At 42.5% G+C, this 20,096-nt stretch overlaps 1 protein-coding gene across 1 annotated transcript; it reads left to right on the top strand.

Annotated features, from left to right (window-relative positions):
* Window positions 1–8,985: 8,985 nt before the first annotated feature.
* LOC123170704 (receptor-like protein 38) lies at window positions 8,986–19,682 on the top strand. Its single transcript, XM_044588500.1, has 3 exons — window positions 8,986–9,778; window positions 9,857–11,014; window positions 19,630–19,682. The coding sequence occupies exons 1-3, from the start codon at window positions 8,986–8,988 to the stop codon at window positions 19,680–19,682; spliced, it is 2,004 nt and encodes a 667-aa protein (XP_044444435.1).
* Window positions 19,683–20,096: the final 414 nt, after the last annotated feature.

Below are 20,096 nucleotides of genomic sequence, written 5' to 3'. Positions count from 1 at the left end.
CATCATAGATCGTACCATATCTAATAAAGTACGGTTATGACGTTCAGACACACCATTACGCTGTGGTGTTCCAGGTGGCGTGAGTTGCGAAACTATTCCACCTTGTTTTAAATGAAGACCAAACTCGTAACTCAAATATTCGCCTCCATGATCAGATCGTAGAAATTTTATTTTCTTGTTACGATGATTTTCCACTTCACTCTGAAATTCTTTGAACTTTTCAAATGTTTCAGACTTATGTTTCATTAAGTAGATATACCCATATTTGCTCAAATCATCGGTGAAGGTCGGAAAATAACGATACCCGCTGCGAGCCTCAACACTCATTGGACCGCATACATCAGTATGTATTCTTTCCAATAAGTCAGTGGCTCGCTCCATTGTTCCGGAGAACGGAGTCTTAGTCATCTTGCCCATGAGGCATGGTTCGCAAGCATCAAGTGATTCCAAAGCCCATCTGCATGGAGTTTCTTCATGCGCTTTATACCAATATGACCTAAATGGCAGTGCCACAAATAAGTTGCACTATCATTATTAACTTTGCATTTTTTTTGGCATCAATATTATGAATATGTGCATCACCACAATCGAGATTCAACAAAAATAGACCACTCATCAAGGATGCATGACCATAAAAGATATTACTCATATAAATAGAACAACCATTATTCTCTGATTTAAATGAATAACCGTCTCGCATCAAACAAGATCCAAATATAATGTTAATGCTCAACGCTGGCACCAAATAACAATTATTCGGGTCTAAAACTAATCCCGAAGGTAGATGTAGAGGTAGCGTGCCGCCGGCGATCACATTGACCTCGGAACCATTTCCGACGCACATCGTCACCTCGTCCTTAGCCATTCTTCGTTTAAGTCGTAGCCCCTATTTCGAGTTGCAAATATGAGCAACAGAACTAGTATCAAATACCCAGGAGCTACTACGAGCATTAGTAAGGTACACATCAATAACATGTATATCAAATATACCTTTCAATTTGCCATCCTTCTTATCCGCCAAATACTTGGGGCAGTTCCGCTTCCATTGACCAGTCCCTTTGCAGTAGAAGCACTCAGTTTCAGACTTAGGTCCACACTTGGGCTTCTTCCCGGGAGCAACAACTTTCTTGCTATTCTTCTTGAAGTTCCCCTTCTTTCCTTTGCCCTTTTTTTGAAACTAGTGGTCTTGTTAACCATCAACACTTGATGCTCCTTCTTGATTTCTACCTCCACAGCCTTGAGCATTGCAAAGAGCTCGGGAATCGTCTTGTTCATCCCTTGCATATTATAGTTCATCACGAAGCCTTCATAGCTTGGTGGCAGTGATTGAAGAACTCTGTCAATGACACTATCATCTGGAAGATTAACTCCCAGCTGAGTCAAGTGGTTATGGTACCCAGATATTCTGAGTATGTGTTCACTGACAGAACTGTTCTCCTCCATCTTGCAGCTATAGAACTTGTTGGAGACTTCATATCTCTCAACTCGGGCATTTGCTTGAAATATTAACTTCAACTCTTGGAACATCTCATAAGGTCCATGACATTCAAAACGTCTTTGAATTCCCGATTCTAAGTCGTAAAGCATGGCACACTGAACTATCGAGTAGCCATCAGATTTAGCTTGCCAGACGTTCATAACATCCGGAGTTGCTCTTGCAGAAGGCCTTGCACCTAGCGGTGCCTCAAGGACGTAATTCTTCTGTGCAGCAAAGAGGATAATCCTCAAGTTACGGACCCAGTCTATGTAGTTGCTACCATCATCTTTCAACTTAGCTTTCTCTAGGAACGCATTAAAATTCAAGGGAACGGTAGCACGGGCCATTGATCTACAACATAGATATGCAAATACTATCAGGACTAAGTTCATGATAAATTTAAGTTCAATTAATCATATTACTTAAGAACTCCCACTTAGATAGACATCCCTCGAGTCATCTAAATGATCACGTGATCCATATCAACTAAACCATGTCCGAACATCATGTGAGATGGAGTAGTTTTCAATGGTGAACATCTCTATGTTGATCGTATCTACTATATGATTCACGTTCGACCTTTTGGTCTCAGTGTTCCGAGGCCATGTCTGTACATGCTAGGCTCGTCAAGTTTAACCTGAGTATTCTGCACGTGCAAAACTGTCTTACACCCGTTGTATGTGAACGTAGAGCTTCTCACACCCGATCATCACGTGGTGTCTTGGCACGACGAACTGTCGCAACGGTGCATACTCAGGGAGAACACTTATACCTTGAAATTTAGTGAGGGATCATCTTATAATGCTACCGCCGTACAAGGCAAAATAAGATGCATAAAAGATAAACATCACATGCAATCAAAAATATGTGACATGATATGGCCATCATCATCTTGTGCCTTTGATCTCCATCTCCAAAGCACCATCATGATCGGCACCGTCACCGGCTTGACACTTTGATCTCCATCGTAGCTTCGTTGTCGTCTCGCCAACTATTGCTTCTACAACTATCGGTAACGCATAGTGATAAAGTAAAGCAATTGCATGGCGATTGCATTTCATACAATAAAGCAACAACCATAAGGCTCCTGCCAGTTGCCGATAAATTTTACAAAACATGATCATCTCATACAATAACGGATATCACATCATGTCTTGACCATATCACATCACAACATGCCCTGCAAAAACAAGTTAGACGTCCTCTACTTTGTTGTTGCAAGTTTTACGTGGCTACTACGAGCTTCTAGTAAGAACTGTTCTTACCTACACATCAAAACCACAATGATGTTTCGTCAAGTTTGTTGTTTTAACCTTCAACAAGGACCGGCCGTAGTCAAATTTGATTCAACTAAAGTTGGAGAAATAGACACCCGCCAGCCACCTTTATGCAAAACAAGTTGCATATCTGTCGGTGGAACCGGTCTCATGAACGTGGTCATGTAAGGTTGGTCCGGGCCGCTTCATCCAACAATACCGCCGAATCAAAATAAGACGTTGGTGGTAAGCAGTATGACTATGATCGCCCACAACTCTTTGTGTTCTACTCGTGCATATCATCTACGCATAGACCTGGCTCGGATGCCACTGTTGGGGAACGTAGCATGCAATTTCAAAACAATTCCTACAATCACGCAAGATCTATCTAGGAGATGCATAGCAACGAGAGGGGGAGAGTGTGTCCACGTACCCTCGTAGACCGAAAGCGGAAGCGTTAGCTTAACGCAGTTGATATAGTCGAATGTCTTCGCGATCCAACTGATCAAGCACCGAGCGTACGGCACCTCCGAGTTCTGCACACGTTTAGCTCGATGACGTCCCTCGAACTCTTGATCCAGCAAAGTGTCGAGGGAGAGTTTCATCAACATGACGGCGTGGTGACGGTGATGGTGATGTGATCCGCGCAAGGCTTCGCCTAAGCACTACGACAATATGACCGGAGGAGTAAACTGTGGAGGGGGCACCGCACACGGCTAAGAGAATAATTGATGTGCTTTGGGGTGCCCCTGCCCCCGTGTATAAAGGAGGAGAGGGGAGGAGGCCGGCCCTAGGGGGCGCGCCAAGTGGGGGGGAACCGACTTGGACTCCTAGTCCTAGTCGCCCCCTTCCTTCTTTCGGAGGGGGAAAGGGGGGCCGCGCCCCCTCCCCTTGTCCAATTCGGACTGCCCATTGGGGGGTCGCGCCACCCCTTGTGGGCTGCCCTCTCTCTCCCCTATGGCCCATGTAGGCCCGTTACTTTCCCCAGGGACTTCCGGTAACCCCTCGGTACTCCGATAAATATCTGAATCACTCCGAAACCATTCCGGTGTCCGAATACTATTGTCCAATATATCAATATTTACCTCTCGACCATTTCGAGACTCCTCGTCATGTCCGTGATCTCATCCGGGACTCCGAACAATCTTCGGTCACCAAAACACATAACTCATAATACAAATCGTCATCGAACGTTAAGCGTGCGGACCCTACGGGTTCGAGAACTATGTAGACATGACCGAGACACATCTCCGATCAATAACCAACAGCGGAACCTGGATGCTCATATTGGTTCCTACATATTCAATGAAGATCTTTATCGGTGAAACCGCAATGACAACATACGTTATTCCCTTTGTCATCGGTATGTTACTTGCCCGAGATTCGATCGTCGGTATCACCATACCTAGTTCAATCTCGTTACTGGCAAGTCTCTTTACTCGTTCCGTAATGCATCATCTTGCAACTAACTCATTAGTCACATTGCTTGCAAGGCTTATCATGATGTGCATTACCGAGAGGGCCCAGAGATACCTCTCCGATACTCAGAGTGATAAATCCTAATCTCGATCTATGCCAACCCAACAAACACCTTCGGAGAGACCTGTAGAGCATCTTTATAATCACCCAGTTACGTTGTGACGTTTGATAGCACACAAGGTGTTCCTCCGGTATTCGGGAGTTGCATAATCTCATAGTCAAAGGAATATGTATAAGTCATGAAGAAAGCAATAGAAATAAAACTTAACGATCATTATGCTAAGCTAACGGATGGGTCTTGTCCATCAAACATTTTGTCTATGTATTCACACATGTATCAAGTTTCCGGTTAATACAATTCTAGCATGAATAATAAACATTTATCATGATATAAGGAAATATAAATAACAACTTTATTATTGACTCTAGGGCATATTTCCTTCACTGCAAGAATTCAACACCAGTGGCGGAGCTACATGCAGTCCTGGGGTGGCCACTACCCCCCAGCCATGGCCTAAATACTGAAGGTTTTTTAGGGTTAAATTAACGAGAATTTAGCCATTTGCCCCCCCCCCCCCCCCCCACTCCATCACGCAATCGCAAGTAAGCTCCATTGATCTAGCCTCCTTGCTCTTATTTTGAACCCCATCCATGCTGCTAGTGCTGGGGACATACGGGAGAGAAACTATTGGGGGAATTTGCATTCGGATCTTTTCCATACGAACACTCAGATCCATCGACAAAGAAAACAAAAACAAACTAGTATGCAACTACAGAGGACTTACGGGAAACTACAGTCTACAGGGCAAGTTGTTCGTACTTTCAGCGCTCCTGGAAAATTATGAGACATAAGTAAATTTAATTTAGTTTCTAATGCATTGTTGAACCATTTTATTCATCCTCTACCCACAAATATACTTGCCGTATCCGTGTAACATAGGTAGTCAGATCGATCGCATAACAGTGATCGCGTCGCCGTTGCTACAGCCTACAGGAGGATCGATCGGCGATTTGGCAGCAGTCCTTAGGCAGCCCCTCGATTGGAAACATTATATTATATACAGTTGTACATTATAATTTTTCTCTGCAGGATACATATATACATTATAATTGTTCGCGAGATCATTTTTTTAGTGTGATAGGGCCCCATTTTGTAGTTTCGCACAGGGCCCTGGATTTTGCCGGCCCGGCCCTGCTCCGCCACTGTCCAACACATGTATTGTTAATACAAAATCTAACGCGAAAATAACTTATGACTAACAGGCATGAATTGACGATGTGGCAGCGCTCGATGCGTAAAGTAATGCAAAAAAGTATGAATTGCATGCATGCCTTGCTTATGTGGCTTGGTTGCATGGCTAGGAAAAAATATGTAGTGGGTTGTAATAGAAGATATGAATAATCATGTACAAATAGTAATGTATACAATCTCACTATTTAAACTCATGGTACCCTGATTGGGACATTTATATCGACCAAAAGATAAGAACATGCAATGCATGCACCTTACGGAGAGTGGCATGCCGCTTCAATTCCCACAGATCGCCGATCCACCTTTAAAATGTGTCACATCCCTTCCCCCCTGGACCTTCTCCACTCCTGACACACATACTCACGCTCGAGGCTATTTTAGTGGCGTGTATTGCTCAAAATCGTTTTGATCCATTGATGTTCGCTCACGGGTTCAGATCGATTTATCCCTCTCGGGTATTGTCGAATGCTTCTATTGTTTGCCACCATTTGAAGTGATTTGCCTTGGTTTTCTCTTGTTGCTAAGAAGGCTCCCATTGAGTATGCGAGAAATGTGTTGTGGTAGCCTAAAGTTGTTGGATTAGCTAAAATTAAAGTAGACACCAAATTGGGAATTGGAGGCATCTGTAAAGTTTTGTGAAGATAGCTTAAAGAAGTTCGTAACAAAGAAATAGAAGAGTTTCATTTTACTGTTTATTAGTTTAGAAATAGTGATTACAATGTTGTGTCGAATTTGTGACTTGATCGTGATACTCAATTAATTTGAGCTGATTTTCATGTAAAATAATGGTCTTTTGTCCAAAGTTTGCAAGTGCACAACGTTTGTTTTAAAATAATAACCAGAACAAAAGTCTTTGCATACACAGATGCATTGCATATTTATTGTAAGTTAGTTTATTAGTTGGTTGAAGACAGATGGACGGAGATATTAATTTAGAGACTAAAGGTGCATTTATTGAAGCAACTTCTTTTTGACATACTAGCACAAGGACAAATGTGAGGAATAAATATTGTGTATATTTGAGCAACGTATTCTCGGCGCATAGAAATGCAGTATTCTGCATGCATCCATAGTTAAATTCATAATAAGTTATGTGGGGAAATATTTTTCTATGGACAAAGAATACAACTCTAATAAACACAGAAAACATACAAATAGAAAAAACACAATAAATCTAGTCGCCCAAAAGCGTTGTCATCCTGCTAGTTTTAATCATACCTGGACCCACCTCAGATCTGTCTGTAACTTGATCAAGGAACATAGTGAAAATATTGTAACTCTCAAACCAAGGAGTGGCCATCAGATCAATATTGCCAAATCAAACAGCTGGTAAATTTACAAAAGACATAAACTCCATATGATATGCATATGAATACATAGAAGGTGCATCAATTGAATTGGGGTTTCTACCACTAATCTGGGAGCCAAACACACATATCTATATCTATATCTATATCTGTATCTTTATCTTTACCTACTAATAAAGCAAGGTGTGTTTCTCCGAATTTTTCAGCCGTACACCGCCAAAAGATTTATTTTTTCTATCGGAGGTGGTACTAAACCTTTGTACGTCCATCTGTTAGCAAATGAAAAGCGATTTGTGCAGAATTTCGTACGTGGGCCGCGCGCCCTATGGCCCAGTAAAATCAGCCCATTTTTTCCTGCCCACGCAACAATAAAAAAAAATCCTATTTCCCGCGGAATGTAGCAAATAGTTTCAGCTACGCACAGGGTGCCCAAGAATCGGCGGCCAATTTTTGTTTGTGCTCTGTTTCAAATTTCCTTTTTCTGTTTCTTTCTCTTTTTATTTCCTGTATCATTTTTATTTTTCCTATTCCAAGTCTATTTTTTTACCTTTTTCTGAAATTCAAAATTTTCAGAAAATGTTCGCAATTTCAATTTTTATTCAAAATTTCGCAAAAACTTATGAATTAGAAAAATGTATACCTATTCTAAAAAATGTTTAGATTTTTTTGTTGTGCCAAAATTTGTTCAAAATTTAAAAATATTCCCGTTTTAGAAAAATGTTTGTATTTAAAACAAAAATCAAGATTTAAAAAATGCACTTGAAAAATGTTCTAAATTTGAAAAATATTGTTGTTTTAGCGGTATGTTTAAAAATTGAAAAGAATGTTTGCATTAAAGAAATGCGTTTTCCAAAATTCTTCTGCATGTATAAAACATGTTCCCATTTTCAAAAATTATTCGCAAATAAAAAAATGTTCGTATTTTTATAAAAAGGTTCGTGTTTTTAAGAAATGTATGAGAATTTCAGGAAATGTTCCGTTCAAACTTTTTGTTCTTACTTTGTCCAAAAATGTATGGAATTTTCAAAAAAACTGTTCATAATATAGAAAATTGTTCACGTTGCCAAGTATATTTGGTAGTTCATGTTATGAATTCCAAAATTGTGTTCCTATTTAAAAAATGTTTAAAATTTAAAAAAACATTTCAATTTTTTCAGTATTTAAAAATGTATTCCCATTTTTTGAAAAATGTTTGGGTTTTTTCAAGTTTTCTCAAGATTTAAAAAATGTTACAAATTTGAAAAATATTCTTGTTTTAGTGATATGTTAAAAAATTGAAAATAATTTTTGCACTAAAAGACACATTTTCTAAAATATATATATATATATGTTCAAAACATGTTCCCATTTCAAAAAATTGTTCACAACTTCAACAAAACTCATATTCTTATAAAACATTCATGCTTTTAAGAAATTTTTGTGAATTTCAACAAATGTTCCGGTCAAATTTTTTGTTCGTTTTTTTAATGTGTGGAATTTAAAAAAATCATGATTTGGAAAGCAGTTCACGTTGGCAAGTATATTTGGCATTTCATAGTTATCCGTTTTTGAAAAGTTGCCAAAAAAGTTTCGAATATGACGTTGCATTATATTCTTTAATATTCACGCCGACCATTGGTTAGCAAAACACGTTTGTTTGAGTGGCTAGCAACATGTGGTCGGGTCTTTGAGGTCGTGAGTTCGATCACTCCCATAATGGGCCTGTTCCGCATCCGGCGCATCGAGCGAAGTCGGCTTGTTCAGAATAACGGACACCATAAATTATTGACAGTGGTAGCTTCAATGTGCCAATAAAAGAGAATATGCTGGTTAATTATAATTAAAACAAATTATGGGCACGTGCCAATAAAAAAGAATTGTTTGGCTCTAATTAAAGGGTGCCATGTTGAACTAGATAATACAGACATGTGGGGGCGTTGATCCATTCTTATATTGAGCTAGAGATATGTAATTTTATTATCCCGTTGCAACGCACGGGCATGTGTACTAGTGTATACATAGAAAATACATCAATACATCCATTGCTTTCTTTCTCCTTTTCGACCTCGAGATTCTTAGAGTTCAAAGTAGACAAGAAAGACGCCCACTAGGCAGCAGTTCATGGTTGCAATTGCGACGGTCCATTCAATCAACATCACTCTGCTTTCCCAGTATTCAGTAGCCTTTGGTGACTGGGTCAGGTCTCTTCGGCAACTGGCACCAAATGGACGGTACATGGTAAACCTCTCGGTGATTCACGACTGGCCTCATACGCTGAACATGATCCCGTCTCTAAGGGTTATCAGTCTTAGTGGTTGTTCGCTTCAGAGCGCAAACCAATCGCTTCCGTACCTCAATCTTACAAGACTTGAGAAGCTTGATCTTTCCTCGAACAATTTTGACCACTCAATTGCAAATAGTTGGTTTTGGAAAGCCACAAGCCTCAAGTACCTCAATCTTCAGGCCAACAGATTATCCGGCCAATTTCCCGACGCACTAGGAAACATGACATCCCTTCAAGTCCTTGACGTGTCAACAAATTGGAACAAGTACTTGATGATGACAGGAAACCTGAAGAATCTTTGCAGTCTGAACATTCTAGACTTCAGCAATAATGAAATAAATGGAGATATAGCAGCCATGATGGGGGGTTTGCCAGAATGCGCATGGGAATCTTTGCAAGAGCTAGATTTCAGCTACAACAGTTTCACTGGAACATTGCCAAATTTGATAGGTACATCCAGCAGCTTGAGCGGACTTAAGCTCAACAACAACAACCTCACCGGAAGTATACCACCGGGCATTGGGTATTTAACATGCTTAGCTGCCCTTGACCTTTCGAACAACCGCTTCAGTGGAAACGTACCCTTTGAAATTGGTTCCCTAACTAATCTATCTTCTTTGGATCTAAGCAACAACAACTTCAGTGGTATTGTGCCTTCTGAAATTGGCGCCCTTAGTGATCTGACTTCTTTGGTCCTAAGCAAGAACAACTTTAGTGGTGTGATCACGGAAACACATTTTGCAGGTCTAAAAGGTTTAAAGAACATAGACCTGTCTTCCAATAGTTTGAAGATTGAAGTAGATTCCAACAATTCCTTTTCAGGGACACTGCCATCAAATCTTGAAGCTGTGCAACTGCAAACATTAATCATGTATTCAAATCAAATTGGTGGTAGCATTCGAGAATCTATGTGTAAACTACAAATGCTGGGAGATCTAGATTTATCAAGCAATCTTTCGAAGGGTGGAATTCCTCAGTGCTTTGAGAACATATCCATATCGCACCTACTATTAAGCAACAATAGTTTATCGGGTACATTCCCAACATTTCTGCAGAATCGAAACAGTCTCGAGTTTCTTGATCTTGCATGGAATAAGTTCTATGGAAGGATACCAACATGGATAGGAGAGCTCACAGGATTACGGTTTGTGCGACTAAGTCACCACAGGTTCTCTGGGACTATTCCTGCTGAAATAACGGCTCTTAGTTATGTTCAATACTTGGATCTATCAGGAAATAACATATTTGGTGTTATACCTTTGCATTTGTCAAACCTAACAGGTATGATCAGGAAGGGCTTCATACCTATATCCAGTACAAGTATTGCTCCAGCTGGCTTGGGTTCAGTAACTGTAACAGGTCAATTTGGAGCGATCTTGTCAATAATCACAAATGGGCAAGAGCTTAAATATGGCGGCACCCTTGCATATTTTGTGAGCATTGATTTATCCGGCAACTCCTTAACTGGTGAAATTCCCACGGATATCTCTTCCCTTGATGCACTGATAAATCTGAATTTGTCATCAAACCACCTGAGAGGAAACATTCCTACCAAGATTGGCGACCTACGGTCATTAGAGTCTCTTGACCTCTCTCGGAACAAGCTTTCCGGTGAAATCCCGTCGAGCTTGTCAAGTTTGACATCTCTGAGCTATTTGAACATGTCTTATAATAGTTTGTCTGGAAGGATACCATCATGCCACCAACTTGACACCCTAAGTGCCGACAACCCAGCACTTATGTACATTGGCAACAACGGACTTTGTGGGCCTCCTCTTCATAAGAATTGTTCAGGAGATACCATTGTCCATGATCATCTTGGAAGCAGCAACCAGGAATTTGAGCCGCTGACCTTCTATTTTGGTCTTGTGCTGGGACTTGTAGCGGGTCTCTGGAGTGTGTTTTGTGTATTCCTGTTCAAGAAGACATGGAGGATTGCTTATTTTCGACTCTTTGACGACCTATGTGACAAAATCTATGTTGGGGAACGTAGCAATAATTCAAAATTTTCCTACGTGTCACCAAGATCAATCTAGGAGATGCTAGCAACGAGAGAGAGGGAGTGCATCTTCATACCCTTGAAGATCGCTAAGCGGAAGCGTTACAAGAACGCGGTTGATGGAGTCGTACTCGCGGCGATTCAAATCGCGGAAGATCCGATCTAGCGCCGAACGGACGGCGCCTCCGCGTTCAACACACGTACAGCCCGGGGACGTCTCCTCCTTCATGATCCAGCAAGGGGAGAGGAGAAGCTGAGGGAGAACTCCAGTAGCACGATGGTGTGGTGGTGGTGGAGCCCGTGGTTCTCCAGCAGGGCTTCGCCAAGCACTATGGAGGAGGAGGAGGTGTAGGAGGAGGGAGGGCTGCGCCAGGGAAGAGGTGCGGCTGCCCTCCCACCCCTCCACTATATATAGGGGCAAGGGGAGAGGGGGAGGCGCTCTAGGGTTTCCCCTAGGGGGCGGCGGCCAAGCAGATTGGATCTCCCTAGGGAAAATCCTAGGGAGACTTGCCCCCAAAGCCAAGCAGGTGGAGGCTTGCCTCCCAAGCCAGGTGGAGGCGCCCCACCTCCCCAAGTAACGTGGAAAAGGGTGCGGGGGGCGCACCACCCCTTAGTGGGCTGGTTTGCCCCTTCCCCTTTGGCCCATGAGGCCCTTCAACACTTGTCGGGGCTCCCGAAACAACTTTCGGTCATGCTGGCCATAGCCTGGTACCCCCGGAACACTTCCGGACTCCAATACCCTTCGTCCAATATATCGATCTTCACCGCCGGACCATTCCGGAACTCCTCGTGATGTCCGGGATCTCATCCGGGACTCCGAACAACCTTCGGTAACCACATACTATTTCCCATAACAACTCTAGCGTCACCGAACCTTAAGTGTGTAGACCCTACGGGTTCGGGAACCATGCAGACATGACCGAGACACCTCTCCGGCCAATAACCAATAGCGGGATCTGGATACCCATATTGGCTCCCACATGTTCCACGATGATCTCATCGGATGAACCACGATGTCGGGGATTCAATCAATCCCGTATACAATTCCCTTTGTCTATCGGCATGTTGCTTGCCCGAGATTCGATCGTCGGTATCCCAATACCTCGTTCAATCTTGTTACCGGCAAGTCTCTTTACTCGTTCCGTAACACATGATCCCGTGGCTAACTCCTTAGTCACATTGTGCTCATTATGATGATGCATTACCGAGTGGGCCCAGAGATACCTCTCCGTCATACGGAGTGACAAATCCCAGTCTCGATTCGTGCCAACCCAACAGACACTTTCGGAGATACCTGTAGTGCACCTTTATAGCCACCCAGTTACGTTGTGACGTTTGGTACACCCAAAGCATTCCTATGATATCCGGGAGTTGCACAATCTCATGGTCTAAGGAAATGATACTTGACATTAGAAAAGCTCTAGCAAACAAACTACACGATCTTGTGCTATGCTTAGGATTGGGTCTTGTCCATCACATCATTCTCCCAATGATGTGATCCCGTTATCAATGACATCCAATGTCCATGGTCAGGAAACCATAACCATCTATTGATCAACGAGCTAGTCAACTAGAGGCTTACTAGGGACATGTTGTGGTCTATGTATTCACACATGTATTACGGTTTCCAGTTAATACAATTATAGCATGAACAATAGACAATCATCATGAACAAGGAAATACAATAATAACCATTTTATTATTGCCTCTGGGGCATATTTCCAACAGTCTCCCACTTGCACTAGAGTCAATAATCTAGTTCACATCACTATGTGATTGTAATGAATCCAACACCCATGGGGTTTGTTCATATCTTGCTTGTGAGATAGGTTTTAGTCAACGAGTCTGCAACATTCAGATCCGTGTGTGCTTTACAAATCTCTATGTCATCTTGTAGATACAGCTACCACGCGCTACTTGGAGCTGTTCCAAATAACTGCTCTACTATACGAATCCGGTTTACTACTCAGAGTCATCCGGATTAGTGTCAAAGTTTGCATCGATGTAACACTTTACAACGAACTCTTTACCACCTCCATAATCGAGAAAATTCCTTAGTCCACTAGTTACTAAGGATAAGTTCGACCGCTGTCATGTGATCCATTCCTGGATCACAATTGTACCCCTTGACTAACTCATGGCAAGGCACACTTCAGGTGCGGTACACAGCATAGCATATTGTAGAGCCTACGTCTAAAGCATAGGGGACGACCTTCGTCCTTTCTCTTTCTTCTGCCGTGGTCAGGTCTTGAGTCTTACCCAATACTCACACCTTGTAACACAGCCAAGAACTCCTTCTTTGCTAATCTATTTTGAACTCCTTCAAAATCTTGTCACGGTATGTATTCATTTGAAAGTACTATTGAGCGTTTTTGATCTATCCTTATAGATCTTGATGCTCAATGTTCAAGTAGCTTAATCCAGGTTTTCCATTGAAAAACACTTTTCAAATAACCCTGTATGCTTTCCAGAAATTCTACATCATTTCTGATCAACAATATGTTAACAACATATACTCATCAAAAATTCTATAGTGCTCCCACTCACTTCTTTGGAAATACAAGTTTCTCATAAACTTTGCAAAAACCCAAAATCTTTGATCATCTCATCAAAGCGTACATTCCAACTCCGAGATGCTTACTCCAATCCTTAGAAGGATTGCTGGAGCTTTGCATACTTGTTAGCATCTTTCAGGATTGACAAAACCATCTGGTTGTATCACATACAACCTTTCCTCAAGAAAATCGTCAAGGAAACAATGTTTTGACATCCTATCTGCAAGATTTCATAAATAATGCAGTAACTGCTAATATAATTCCAACAGACTCTTAGCATCGCTACGAGTGAGAAAGTCTCATCGCAGTCAACTCCTTGAACTTGCCAGAAAACATCTTAACGACAAGTCGAGCTTTCTTAATGGTGACACTTACCATCATTGTATGTCTTCCTTTTAAAATCCATCTGCACCCAACAGCCTTACGACCATCAAGTAGTTCTTCCAAAGTCTACACTTTGTTTTTATACATGGATCCTCTCTCGGATTTTATGGCCTCGAGCCATTCGTCGGAATCCGGGCCCATCATCGCTTCTCCATAGCTCTTAGGTTCATTGTTGTCTAGCAACATGACTTCCAAGACAGGATTACGTACCACTCTGAAGTAGCATGCATCCTTGTCGTCCTACGAGGTTTGGTAGTGACTTGATCTGAAGTTTCATGATCACTATCATAAGCTTCCACTTCAATTGGTGTAGGTGCCACAGGAACAACTTCCTGTGCCCTGCTACACACTAGTTGAAGTCATGGTTCAATAACCTCATCAAGTCTCCACCATCCTCCCACTCAATTCTTTCGAGAGAAACTTTTCCTCGAGAAAGGACCCGTTACTAGAAACAATCACTTTTGCTTCCAGATCTGAAATAGGAGGTATACCCAACTGTTTTGGGTATTCTATGAAGATGCATTTATCCGCTTTGGGTTCGAGCTTATCAGCCTGAAACTTTTTCACATAAGCGTCGCAGCCCCAAACTTTTAAGAAACGACAGCTTAGGTTTCTCTAAACCATAGTTCATATGGTGTCGTCTCAACGGAATTGCGTGGTGCCCTATTTAAAGTGAATGCGGTTGTCTCTAATGCCTAACCCATAAACGATAGTGTAATTCGATAAGAGACATCATGGTATGCACTATATCCAATAGGGTGCAGTTATGATGTTCGGACACACCATCACACTATAGTGTTCCAGGCGGTATTAGTTCGTGAAACAATTTCCACAATTTCTTAATTGTGTGCCAAACTCGTAACTCAGATATTCATCTCTGTGATCATATCACAGACATTTTATCCTCTTGTCACGACGATCTTCAACTTCACTCTGAAATTACTTGAACCTTTCAATAATTCAGACTTGTGTTTCATCAAGTAAATATACTCAGCATCTACTCAAATCATCTGTGAAGTAAGAACATAACGATATCCACTGCATGCCTCAGCACTCATTGGACTGCGCACATCAAAATGTATTACTTCCAACAAGTTGCTTTCTTGTTCCATCTTACTGAAAACGAGGCCTTTCAGTCATCTTGCCCATGTGGTATGATTTGCATGTCTCAAGTGATTCAAAATCAAGTGAGTCCAAACGATCCATCTGTATGGACTTTCTTCATGCATATATACTAATAGACATGGTTCGCATGTCTCAATCTTTTCAAAAACGAGTGAGTCCAAAGATCCATCAACATGGAGCTTCTTCATGCGTTTTATACCAATATGACTCAAGTGGCAGTGCCACAAGTATGTGGTACTATCATTACTATCTTATATCTTTTGGCATGAACATGTGTATCACTACGATCGAGATTCAATAAACCATTCATTTTAGGTGCAAGACCATTGAAGGTATTATTCAAATAGACAGAGTAACCATTATTCTCCTTAAATGAATAACCGTATTGCGATAAACATAATCCAATCATGTCTATGCTCAACGCAAACACCAAATAACAATTATTTAGGTTTAACACCAATCTCGATGGTAGAGGGAGCATGCGATGCTTGATCACATCAACCTTGGAAACACTTCCAACACATATCGTCATCTCACCTTTAGCTAGTCTCCGTTTATTCCGTAGCCTTTTATTTCGAGTTACCAACACTTAGCAACCGAACCGGTATCTAATACCCTGGTGCTACTAGGAGTACTAGTAAAGTACACATTAATATAATGTATATCCAATATACTTCTGTCGACCTTGCCTACCTTCTCATCTACCAAGTATCTAGGGTAGTTCTGCTTCAGTGACCGTTCCCCTCATTACAGAAGCACTTAGTCTCGGGTTTGGGTTCAACCTTGGGTTTCTTCGCTGGAGCAGCAACTGATTTGCCGTTTCATGAAGTATCCCTTCTTGCCCTTGCCCTTCTTGAAACTAGTGGTTTTACTAACCATCAACAATTGATGCTCCTACTTGATTTCTACTTCGCGGTGTCAAACATCGCGAGTTGCTCAAGGATCATCATGTCTATCCCTGATATGTTATAGTTCATCACGAAGCTCTAATAGCTTGGTGTCAGTGACTATGGAGAACCATCACTATCTCATCTGGAAGATTAACTCTCACTCGATTCAAGCGATTGTAGTACTCAGACAATCTGAGCACATGCTCAACGATTGAGCTTTTCTCCCTTAGTTTGCAGGCTTAAGAAACTTGTCAGAGGTCTCATACCTCTTGACGTGGGCACTAGTCTGAAATCCCAATTTCAGTCTTTGGAACATCTCATATGTTCTGCGCCGTTTCAAAACCGTCTTTGGTGCCACAATTTTAAACCGTTAGCATTATGCACTGAACTATCACGTAGTCATCAAAACGTGTATGTCAGATGTTCGCAACATCCACAAACGACGCTCGAGGTTCAGCACACCGAGCGGTGCATTAAGGACATAAGCCTTCTGTGCAGCAATGAGGACAATCCTCAGTTTACGGACCCAGTCCGCATAATTGCTACTATCAACTTTCAACTAAATTTTCTCTAGGAACATATCTTAAACAGTAGAACTAAAGCGTAAGCTACGACATAATTTGCAAAGACCTTTTGACTATGTTCATGATAATTAAGTTCATCTAAGTATTTAATGAACTCCCACTCAGATAGACATCCCTCTAGTCATCTAAGTGATACATGATCCAAGTCAACTAGGCCGTGTCTGATCATCACGTGAGACGAACTAGTCATCATCGGTGAACATCTCCATGTTGATCGTATCTGCTATACGACTCATGTTCGACCTTTCGGTCTCTTGTGTTCCGAGGCCATGTCTGTACATGCTAGGCTCGTCAAGTCAACCTAAGTGTTTCGCATGTGTAAATCTGGCTTACACCCGTTGTATGCGAACGTTAGAATCTATCACACCCGATCATCACGTGGTGCTTCGAAACAACGAACCTTCGCAACGGTGCACAGTTAGGGGGAACACGTCTCTTGAAATTTTAGTGAGGGATCATCTTATTTATGCTACCATCGTTCTAAGCAAATAAGATGTAAACATGACAAACATCACATGCAAATCATAAAGTGACATGATATGGCCAATATCATCTTGCGCCTTTGATCTCCATCTTCGAGGCGCAGCATGATCACCTTCGTCACTGGCATGACACCATGATCTCCATCATCATGATCTCCATCATCGTGTCTTCATGAAGTTGTCTCGCCAACTATTACTTCTACTACTATGGCTAACGGTTAGCAATAAAGTAAAGTAATTACATGGCGGTTTCATTGACACGCAGGTCATACTAAATTAAGACAACTCCTATGGCTCCTGCCGGTTGTCATACTCATCGACATGCAAGTCGTGATTCCTATTACAAGAACATGATCAATCTCATACATCACATATATAATTCATCACATCCTTTTGGCCATATCACATCACATAGCATACCCTGCAAAAACAAGTTAGACGTCCTCTAATTGTTGTTGCAGTTTTTACGTGGCTGCTATGGGTTTCTAGCAAGAACATTTCTTACCTACGCAAAAGCCACAACGGTGATATGCCAATTGCTATTTACCCTTCATAAGGACCCTCTTCATCAAATCCGATCCGACTAAAGTGGGAGAGACAGACACCCGCTAGCCACCTTATGCATCAAGTGCATGTCAGTCGGTGGAACCTGTCTCACGTAAGAGTACGTGTAAGGTCGGTCCGGGCCGCTTCATCCCACAATGCCGCCGAATCAAGATAAGACTAGTAACGGCAAGCAAATTGAACAAATCATCGCCCACAACTACTTTGTGTTCTACTCGTGCATAGAATCTACGCATAGACCTAGCTCATGATGCCACTGTTGGGGAACGTAGCAATAATTCAAAATTTTCCTACGTGTCACCAAGATCAATCTAGGAGATGCTAGCAACGAGAGAGAGGGAGTGCATCTTCATACCCTTGAAGATCGCTAAGCGGAAGCGTTACAAGAACGCGGTTGATGGAGTCGTACTCGCGGCGATTCAAATCGCGGAAGATCCGATCTAGCGCCGAACGGACGGCGCCTCCGCGTTCAACACACGTACAGCCCGGGGACGTCTCCTCCTTCTTGATCCAGCAAGGGGAGAGGAGAAGCTGAGGGAGAACTCCAGCAGCACGATGGTGTGGTGGTGGTGGAGCTTGTGGTTCTCCAGCAGGGCTTCGCCAAGCACTATGGAGGAGGAGGAGGTGTAGGAGGAGGGAGGGCTGCGCCAGGGAAGAGGTGCGGCTGCCCTCCCACCCCTCCACTATATATAGGGGCAAGGGGAGAGGGGGAGGCGCCCTAGGGTTTCCCCCAGGGGGCATCGTCCAAGCAGATTGGATCTCCCTAGGGAAAATCCTAGGGAGACTTGCCCCCCAAAGCCAAGCAGGTGGAGGCTTGCCTCCCAAGCCAGGTGGAGGCGCCCCACCTCCCCAAGTAACATGGGAAAGGGTGTGGGGGCGCACCACCCCTTAGTGGGCTGGTTTGCCCCTTCCCCTTTGGCCCATGAGGCCCTCCAACACTTGCCGGGGCTCCCGAAACACCTTTCGGTCATGCTGGCCATAGCCTGGTACCCCCGGAACACTTCCGGACTCCAATACCCTTCGTCCAATATATCGATCTTCACCGCCGGACCATTCCGGAACTCCTCGTGATGTCCGGGATCTCATCCGGGACTCCGAACAACCTTCGTTAACCACATACTATTTCCCATAACAACTCTAGCGTCACCGAACCTTAAGTGTGTAGACCCTACGGGTTTGGGAACCATGCAGACATGACCGAGACACCTCTCCGGCCAATAACCAATAGCGGGATCTGGATACCCATATTGGCTCCCACATGTTCCACGATGATCTCATCGGATGAACCACGATGTCGGGGATTCAATCAATCCCGTATACAATTCCCTTTGTCTATCGGCATGTTGCTTGCCCGAGATTCGATCGTCGGTATCCCAATACCTCGTTCAATCTTGTTACCGGCAAGTCTCTTTACTCGTTCCGTAACGCATGATCCTGTGGCTAACTCCTTAGTCACATTGATCTCATTATGATGATGCATTACCGAGTGGGCCCAGAGATACCTCTCCGTCATACGGAGTGACAAATCCCAGTCTCGATTCGTTCCAACCCAACAGACACTTTCGGAGATACCTGTAGTGAACCTTTATAGCCACCCAGTTACGTTGTGACGTTTGGTACACCCAAAGCATTCCTACGGTATCCGGGAGTTGCACAATCTCATGGTCTAAGGAAATGATACTTGACATTAGAAAAGCTCTAGCAAACAAACTACACGATCTTGTGCTATGCTTAGGATTGGGTCTTGTCCATCACATCATTCTCCCAATGATGTGATCCCGTTATCAATGGCATTCAATGTCCATGGTCAGGAAACCATAACCATCTATTGATCAACGAGCTAGTCAACTAGAGGCTTACTAGGGACATGTTGTGGTCTATGTATTCACACATGTATTACAGTTTCCAGTTAATACAATTATAGCATGAACAATAGACAATCATCATGAACAAGGAAATACAATAATAACCATTTTATTATTGCCTCTAGGGCATATTTCCAACAATCTATCTATATGTGGTTGTTAAGTGGACAAGCTTCACATGGAAGGCAGGCGAAGAATAAGCAATTTTCCCGATCGAGCCAACATCTGTGTTAAGTCGTTTGTCCTGTTTAGTTGTTTGTCAAAATAAAGATGGCAAAGGCTTCAGATATTGTTGGCCAGGACTCTGATCACAGGAATCTTTTGCTGAATAATTTCCACATTACTGTAATCAATGAATTAGTTTTCCTTTGTTGTGTCAATGTCATAGATTTTTCATGCAGATTTAGAAGCAACCTTCTTCTGATTAAAGTAGATTGTAACAATCGTAAACTTTTAGGCCGTTTAAAAAACTGGTAACAATCGTAACAGAAGTAGATTGCCTGATAGAGGAGACCCTATATTTGACATAGCAAACCACTCCTAGGCATATGGATGCACCCTACAGCAATAATTGACGAGTCGATGCACAAGTGTGCTAATTATACATGTGAGAG

Source organism: Triticum aestivum, chromosome 7D (genome assembly GCF_018294505.1).
Source record: "Triticum aestivum cultivar Chinese Spring chromosome 7D, IWGSC CS RefSeq v2.1, whole genome shotgun sequence".
Taxonomy (NCBI): Eukaryota; Viridiplantae; Streptophyta; class Magnoliopsida; order Poales; family Poaceae; genus Triticum; species Triticum aestivum.
The sequence above is the reverse complement of the archived record's forward strand: the minus strand, read 5'-3'. Positions and strand labels throughout refer to the sequence as shown.